General features: G+C 39.1%; 1 protein-coding gene across 1 annotated transcript; it reads left to right on the forward strand.

Moving 5' to 3' along the window:
• The first annotated feature begins 347 nt into the window (after positions 1 to 347).
• On the forward strand, positions 348 to 9204 carry LOC134847687 (uncharacterized). The gene is made up of 2 exons (XM_063864859.1): positions 348 to 3541; positions 6925 to 9204. The coding sequence occupies exons 1-2, from the start codon at positions 365 to 367 to the stop codon at positions 9172 to 9174; spliced, it is 5427 nt and encodes a 1808-aa protein (XP_063720929.1). The 5' UTR covers positions 348 to 364; the 3' UTR covers positions 9175 to 9204.

A 9204-nucleotide genomic window follows, 5' to 3' on the forward strand; every position in this document is an offset into this window, starting at 1 on the left:
ACAGGGTTGGAATTTTATACGTGAAGAAAAAGTTATTAAAAACTTAAATTAAAAAAAATGTACTGTGCTAATGCAACTATTGCTGTGTATGGTAATTAAAGTGTTATTGCTGTGTAATAGCTAATGATATTGCTGTCTATGGTAATTAAAATGTTTCTTCTATCCATCAAACCATTTGAATATATTTTTTGGTACCTGATTCTGCCTGGAAAACAGAAAAAGAATGAAACTGGAACACACCCGAGTACAAAGTTTCTCCCATTTTCAATAGTCGGAACAATAGCCAGAAATTTAGGTTTAGAATATACGGAAATTAGTTTTTTTCTATTGAATGTATTTACAGTGTTTTTCAGAAGAAAAAAATATGGACGTTGATGTCACTGTAGACAAGAAGGGAAAACTGACTTATCGAATCGAGTCTGCTCAAACAAGTAATTCATCGTTGGGAAGCTCTAACACACTCAAGTATCTTCAAAGCATACCGGCAAATGTGAATCCAGCAATGATGAGCTTGTGGGGGCTAAAGGCTACGTCCTTTAGCAAAGATGTAGAAAATTCAAAAGATAGCAATGAATCCGGGACCAAAACATCATTCGCCGAAATGTCAACAAAAACAACTTCACCGAAGTTTTTGAATAAAACTCCTGACGTACAAAACCAAATAAAAAGTTCACAAACTTCAAATTGTCGAATTGCTACCAGTTTAAAACTTGAGGACAATGCAGTAAAAAATATGAAAAGTCAAAACGACAAAGGCAATAAAACAAGTTCTATGTCGGAAATGGTCGAACCATCGACAAAGAAGGCATACGAGAAGGCTTCTATCGAGTCGCCAAAAAAACTGACAAGTTTTGCGTCCTCGGGGAGGCGAAGTAAAGATTCGACGCCTCGGTCAGCAAAGAGCTCTTCACGGGCGTCTAAAATAGAAAATGTACAGCTAGCGCCAAAGGAATCGAAATTAAATGAAGATATTGGACCAAGTCGTACTACCAACGGGCTTAGTAACCACAGCAATGCCACTGTGACTTACAAAAATCCAGCTGAAAATGACTGGGTAGTGAGAACAGCTACCCTCTCTAACGGCAGAAGCGTGCACCGCGTAACCGATGATCACGTTTCAGCTCATTCGAAGGAGGAATTTTCCCAGAAAACCCTTGAAATGTGCCGCAACGATCCGTATTTGGCATCCCTGTTGTTTTCTAAAGAGAAAACTGTCGATAAATGTAAGCCAAGTATAACTTCCAAGTCTATGACCTCCTTAACTGATGCGACGCTTCCAGTTGAGTTTAAAAAAGAGTTGTCCGCAAATACAGATAACCATCACTGGTCAAAGGTTACAAATTCAATTGGCGTACAAGCTGCATCATCGAAAGCAGAAAATCGCGAGGCTGAATCTAGTATTGAAAAATTCACCGCCGATTTTGAAGTCCAAGTAGACCGGTCCACTAATTTTACTTCTGACTATAGGACTGCCAGCGAGAACAGTAATGCGAGTAAAGCTGCGGCATCTGTTGCTTGCTCAATGGAATCGGGATTTGGAGATCGGCTTACTTTGAAAAGCTTCGATGGGGATTCAAATTATAGCAATGTGAGTACCTCTAGAGAAGGGCCATTGACGTTTAGACCGATAAGCAAGAAAATGGTGCATCTTCGTGAAAGTGATGATTACTGCGATGAAAATGGAGACAATGAAAGAACTAACTTTGCGATGTCCAGAGAATCTGATGTTGATTTTGCATCGTTCAGATCGCGACAAGAGGAAGCTGATCTTGAGTTGAAACAATTTTCGCCAAAAGATGACGCAAGAAAAAGTGGTCAACGTACGCCTAAGGGAATGAAGAATTTAAAAAGTGTAAGAAAGACACCACGAACACCTTCGACCTCGAGAAAAGTGACGTTTAGAGATGAAAGATCCTCGAGTGAAAGCAGCAGCTCCCTTTCTGACGCTGTCTATGGAATTCCGAAAGCTGTGCCAAAATATTTGAAGAAAAACAGGACCAGAAGAGATAAAAGTAGGAAAGCAGACGAAAAAGCCGATGTTACTAAAGGTTCAAAACCAGTGCGACCAAAACAACCGAAAAATTCAGACTTTAAAAAGCAAACAAGAGCTTGCGCAGAAACGAGCGACGACGAATTCGAAAAGTTTTGGCAAGTCAGCACCGAAGACTGGAAGAGTCTGTCGCCTTACCAGAAGTATTTAAAGTACAAGACTATGACTCAAACCCAGAAAATTGGATCTAATCATTCAAATAGAAGTAAGTTTTTGGACTCAGATAGCGACGCCTTCCTTGAGCGAGAAAAACTGACAGAGTTTAATCCGAAGTCTAAATTAGATAAACAAAAAGAGAAAGGCGAAACTGGTTCAGTTTTAGATGGTAACAACCAAAGTGGCAAAGACGGCAGAAATATTGAGAAAAAAAGTGATGCGGATAATCCAAATGAAGTTTGTGATTCCGAAAGTGAGTTCAAATTTGGTAGAAATGGGCGAAAGTTTTCCGACTTGAATAGCTTGACTGAGGATTTTTTATTTACCCAGGAGAAACCAAAAGGTGGACCTAATTCTAAGAAAGAACAGAAAAGCTGTGCTGAAAATACTCAAAGCAAGCAACCAGTAAAGATGGATCTCTACGAGGAATTGCAAACATTTCGACCGCTTGAATCATCATGGATGAAAGAAGAAGAAAGTGATAAAAATACTGATCAAGTATTTGATGCGTCACATGAGTACCGAGTCAATAAAAATGAGAGTTGCGACCAACTCAAAACCGATAGAAATACGAAACTCGGAAACGGGTCTTTACTTTTGGAAACGTATCGAAGTAGGGAAGATCAAGAGCTTAGTCTAAGTTTTCGAAGAGACGAACAGAAAAGGGTCAGTGGGGACAGTGATTCTGACAGCATGGTTTCTGTTTCAACTTTCATGCCGGAAACTTTGAGGTCTATATCTGAAGCGTTTTCACGCAACGATGGAACATTGTCGAAAATGTCTCTCAACGATACCCGAGATAACTTCGAAAGTTTTATTGCGACGGATGAGCCAATTGTTTCAGTAAGTAAAACTGATGATCTGGAATCTGCAGAGAACTCGCTTGGAAAAGAGAAGGTAGAAATCAAAGTCGAAAACATCGAAAGTCAGTCAGGAAGTGCAGACAGTTTAATTGACAAAATGTACGAAGAGCCGCAGAGAAGACTAACAGCGGTTCAGCCAATTGGACATCGGAACCAGTATATTACACGTGGAACGACTGATGATTTCCAGACTTTTAAAGAATTCGTTTCACCAGAGCATGGAAATCAAAAAGAGTCTAAATCGAGTATGGATAAAGTACGAAAGAGTTTAGGTTTTGAAGATCTGGACCAGTTTGTAGCTGATAGATTTGGAGGTAAGAGTGTGCGTGATATGTGTTCTGAACGGGATGCCGCAGTGTCGAAAAGTATGATGCTTGAAAGTATGGGAATCGACGATGACTTCGACCAGGAGTATTTTGACACGATACCAACAGGTTTTGCAGTGATCAGATCCTCAGGCCAACCTCGACTTGTAAGTGATTTATTTCGTTTTCGATGTGTATTTTTTTTCCAATATCCGAAGTAGAAAGAGAAAACTTGCTGTTGGTTTTTCTTTAGATTTTCATTTTGTGCTATAGTTTTAGTTGGAACTCTTTTTTGTTCCGACCATTGAAATTGGGGAGGAAGTTTGCATTCGGGTGTTATAGTTTTTGTTCTGTTTTTTTTTCTTTTTGTTTTCCACAAAAAATCATAATGATCGGACTGGGCTGAGTGATATATCATATAAAAGCCGTTTTAGTCTTGATTCGAACCACATTTAAAATTTCCAAAAAGTTTACCCGGTGTCGAGAAAAGCCGGTTTGAAATTTTTGATTTTTCGTCTAATTTCTAGCGAGTGAGAAGGCTTACATTGCCTTATTTAAGCTTAATTTAAGCCTTGATAATTTAGTTTTACTCCAATGAAGTTAGTTTTTGGAGTTTTTAGTGTCATCTTAGGAATCAAAAACTTCAAAACTTTTGGACAAAGTTTTGAAAATTTATTTTAAAAAATTTTTATTTTGATTTTTTTTCTTGTTAGTTGTCTTGAAAAACTATTTTCCAATTTGAATATTTTACATGACTGAAGAAGGTGTCTAAGCTCTACTTTGTCGCTCAGATTTTTTTATCACACCAAGCCGAAAAAACGACACTAATTGGAAAAATAATTTAGTTGTAATTTTTTAAGACTGGCCGGAGCGTTCTGTGCTAGTTGCATAGTAACCGGCTATCCTTGTTAAAATCCATTCATTTCAAACAACTGATCTAGCACATTCGACCTGGAGTCAATGTTCAAGCTTGGTACGGCAAGTGTCCGCGGTGATTTGAAAAAAAAAAACGGATTAGCCTGTGGTTGCAAGCAAGTATCATAGTAGTCGCAAGTGTTGTTCATTGTAGTTTCAATTTTTTGTTCAACTGGTGTCTGCTCTAAGCTTGTCGGCTTCGTTTCTGCTTCTTGAGTTTTGTTCCGTTTAAATTTTAAAACTCAATTGTCTTGCTTGGCATGTCCGTCCGGAATTCATGTTTGATAAGAACATATTTTATGAAATGTATGTCCTAGGTTTTTTCAATCTTTTGAGACGCTTTAGAACATTTTTTCACTGATTCCAATGATTTTTAAAAAGGATATTAATGGAGAGACCGTTTTCTCCCCAGTGTGCCTGCATACTCCCATAGTCTCTTTTTACTTTACCTCTCTTTCTACAGCTTTCGAAAAGCCTGTGGGGGATTATTTGACCCATATTTTTTCGTTCTGGAAGCTATAGCCAAGTTTTTTTTATTTTATGACGTTTTTCGAATATTTTTGATTTTTATCGAAAAATGACCTCCCAGGTTTGAGATATAGGTTTAATGGGGTGACGGGTATTGAGAAGTCCTCCTGCATGAGCGGACTTTCACTAAAAGTTATCGCCTCCGGAAAAGATTGATTTTTTGACAGTTTTTTTCTAAAATTTGGGTTTTCTCGAAAACCACCCTCACATATCTGTCGTTATGAGTTCAATAGAAAAAACAGGTTTTGGTAAGATCTTTAACAGAAGTGACTGCGCTCAGTTTATCTCTAACCATAAGTTATGGGCTTCGGAAAAACTAAAATTTTGATTTTTGACCGTTTTCTGAAACTTTTCTCGAAATATCCTCCCAAATTTGAGTTGAACGGTACAATCAAATGAAAGATTGCCTAAATCTCTGCTGCATAAACGGCTACGACCATTTTTTCAACACAAAAAGCTAAGACTTTCGGACAAATCAAGTTTTTGATTTTTTGACCGTTTCTGGAAACTTTTTTTTTTCTCGATAACTACCCTGCCAGTCCTCAGGTTAGGTGGCCAATCGAGAAATTTCATCTGCTGAAGTTGCCTTGAAGTTACCTTAATAAAAAGTTATGGATTTTGGCTAGTGAAATTTTACAACTGTTGGCCGTGCTTTAGAAACTTTTTGTTTTTTCTTCAAAAGTTCTTTATCAATTCTAAGATGAAGGGTTACATCAACAACTGGTTGCGATAATTTTTCCCACAGCGACGGCGAATCCCTAATTTTTTGTCAGAGAAATGTTAAGTTTTTGAGAAAATTACAATATATCAAAAATATTTCACTTTTCTCATTTATTTAAGTAGAGAAACAACCAAAGTTTTGGGCAAAGTCCTACTCTTGAAATTACCCTTTTCAGTATACAGAATCAGTATACCATATTCAAAAAGTGTTAATCACGTACCTTCAGCGTTAGTTTTATCGAAATATAAAAGTGAAATGTTACGTATTTGAGAAAATTCCAATATCTCAAAAGTTTTTGACTTCTTACTTATTTAATCATAGAAACAACTAAGGTTTTAGGTAAAGTCCTACTTTTGAAATTACCCATTTTAATATACCGCACCAATAATAATATTTTTTCGAATGTGGTCGGAACATGCTTGGGCTCTTTTTCCTTTTTTCCCCCACCTGCAAATTTTTACAAGTAAGTTTGTTGACCACATTGTCCGATTGTTATGAAAATTGACATATGGACTAATTAGGCCATGACAAATATATTTGGTCTTCATAATCGACCTCTTAAAACCACTCGTTACACTAAAAAATTGTAGCTCGTCTGAGGTGGGGGGGGAAGGAAAAAGAGCCCATGCTTGGCTTTTTGCACTGCAACCGGCTATCCTCGTTTTTAAAAAACCGTTTCTTGACTTTTTCCACTCCAGTCCCCACTATTCAAATTTTCCTTTTTTTAACTTGTCTTTCGTGTTCGGCTCTTTTCCAGTTCCCCCCCCCCCTTTTCAAAATACCGAGTTTTATGTTTGTTTTACGTGTTATTACGGCTAAACGCGTGATGTTACGCTGTAAAGTATGAAGAACAAATCTGTTCAGAACTGTCGATTTGTTCAACACGCCAAATTTAATTCCATTATGACAACGTTAAATAGACTTTTCAAAATTGAATTTGAAAGGGGGGAATTGGAAAAGAGCCTCGTGTTCTTATGGCTGAATGCTTGAAGCTACGATGTAAGTTGTGAGATTAAATCTGTTCACCATAGTTAATTTGTTCACCATGCAATATTTCATTACCTTATTACAGCGTAAAAACAGTTTTTCAAACTGAATTTCAGTATGAGGGGGGGGGGGGGGTGGGTGGTGTGGGTGGAAAAGAGCCATTTTCTTCGACTTATGTTTCTGGAGAAGTAATGGTCATCGAGGTAGGACTTAAAGAGTTTTCCGCCTCATTGAGCTGAGATTAAATTCGAGTGTAACTGACCATACGACTAAGAATAAACCAAGAAGAAAAATGATCACGTGCGTTTTTAGATATCCAAAACTTTCGATCATCAAGTTAAAGTAACCAAGGGTAATTGAATTAACAAAACATAAATTCTAATTTGAAATGTTATGCAGAAACCGGAGGAAAAAACTAAAGATGGTTCCGAGAAACGGGACTCACTGAGAAATAACAAAGAGAACCAGCCTGAGGACAGTTTGGGGGAACAACAAAGAAAAGAACAGAGACGACAAAGACCAAACAGTAGAGGTCACTCAAGTTCCAGGTCGCCCACGAACAGGAACCACCCAACGTCACCTCGACCAAGGTCACAGCGAAGGTCAAGGTCGCCTACTGGCAGGATTCAAGAGCCTAACAATGTATCTAACAGACAGGGCCCATCAGGCAGTGCAATGGCTGCGAGTAAGAATCCAGGGATACAGTCTGATAGCCAAGGAGGACAGAAACAATCACGAGAACCACGACAAGGCTCAGCAAGGCAAAGTGCATCGAATGGTGCTAGGTCTGCGACACGAAATTCGGCCTCAAAGCCACAGGCTGCGATTTATCAGGGATCTTCGTATTACAGAACGCAGCCTGGGAGCGCTGCGCAAAATGAAAGCACACAAAACGAGAGCCTAGCTCATCCCTCGTATAATTTGATGTCTGCTCCAAGACTTGTAAACGTGAAAGAAGCACCGAAAGCTCATAGCGGACCTCCAAAGGCACCAGTGCGAGGATCATCTCAAAATCGTGATAACCAATACGCTAATGAATTAACACCTCAGGGCATTAATTTAGCAGGAACTGGTATAAAAACGCGGTCACAATCACCTCATTTGGTGAGACCCAGTAGTGCTAAAAAGAGCAATGGTCGTTCGAGACAACTTAGTGGTAGTGCTAGCAATACGGCTTCAAGAAACCAGACAAATCATTCGCCTGCAGCCAGGGACAGAACCAGACAGTCGCCGGCCAATCGTGCCAGTCCGTACCTTCGAGACCCCTCGCCGCAACGACGATCCAGATCTCCATCTCCAGGAACTGCGCAATCGTCACCAAGAAGCAGAACCCAAAAAGACGAATTGTTCTCAAATTACATGACCAAGTTGCATGCTTCCCTTATACACCGATCCGTATTATCAACGCCAAGCATCAGCGGCGCAGCAACAAGAGAGGCATGTGGAAATCTTTTGGCGTCTCCGAGGACTATGAACAACGCTGAGAAGGATATGTGGCTAATGCTGCCTCCAGAGATCTGGCTATACATTATGAGTCTATTATCATCAGGTGAAAGATGTACTCTTGGATCTACTTGTAAGAGTCTTAACGACTTGGCTTCTGATTTCACTCTTTGGAGCAACGTTATTGTGCGCGGAAAGAAATTAACTGCTGATAATTTGAAGTCAATTCAAATGAAGGGGCCTAAAAGTATTTCATTTCTGCAATGTGAGTTCATTGACGTACGAGACGAGCATTTGAGAACGTTTTTCCGAGAAGTGAGCGAAACTCTGCAGGAATTGAATATTGCAGGATGCACGTCTCGAGATTGCAACGCGAACACAATTTTAGTTCACGCTGGAACTAGATGTTCAAAGTTGGTTAATTTAGACACAAGCTGGTCCAATTTGGGACCGCATACGTTGGTTGCCTTTTGTGATCATGTTGATGGCTTGCAAGCTTTGTCAGTAAATGGATGTTCATCGATAACGGATGAGTGTATGACATTGGTGGTTGAAAAACATGGCAAGACACTAACAAGACTTAACTTATTTGGGTGCTTCAAATTGGATCGATCTTTGCTGAAACTACCGACGTTCACACCGAACCTGCAAGTTATACATCTCGGAAACATCCCCTTCGTAAGAGATGAAACTTTGCAAGTGTTTGCAACGACTTTGAAAGATTTGCGAGAAGTTGATATAAGAAGTAGTCGAAATATCACAGATGAGGGTATTTATTCGCTGGCATTTTACTGCAGACGCTTAACAAGCTTAAACATTAGCAACTGCACTCAGCTAACTGATTTCGCCATGGCCAATTTAGGAGGCTATTGCATGAATCTCTCAGTACTGGAAGTTGACGGGTGCTCTAAAATTTCTGACGAAGGTGCAATGAGGCTCCTAGTCGATACTCGTGTTATAATGAGAAAACTAGGCTTGTCTGCTACTAAAGTTTCGAGTGAAACTTGTAATATAATAGGTGATCATTGTCCGAAGATAGAAGAAGTGAAGTTGTCGTCATGCCAGTCTAAAGTGTCGATCGAATCTCTGAAGGCGATGATATTAAAAGTGAAAGGACTGCAAAGTTTGGACTTGTATGGCTTCGATAAAGCTCGTGTGTATAAACAATTAGGTAGTTTGAATAAAAATCTGCAAATTAATGTATAAATATAAATAGTGTACATAATTCGTGTGTTA

Source organism: Symsagittifera roscoffensis, chromosome 6 (assembly GCF_963678635.1).
Source record: "Symsagittifera roscoffensis chromosome 6, txSymRosc1.1, whole genome shotgun sequence".
Lineage (NCBI taxonomy): Eukaryota > Metazoa > Xenacoelomorpha > Acoela > Convolutidae > Symsagittifera > Symsagittifera roscoffensis.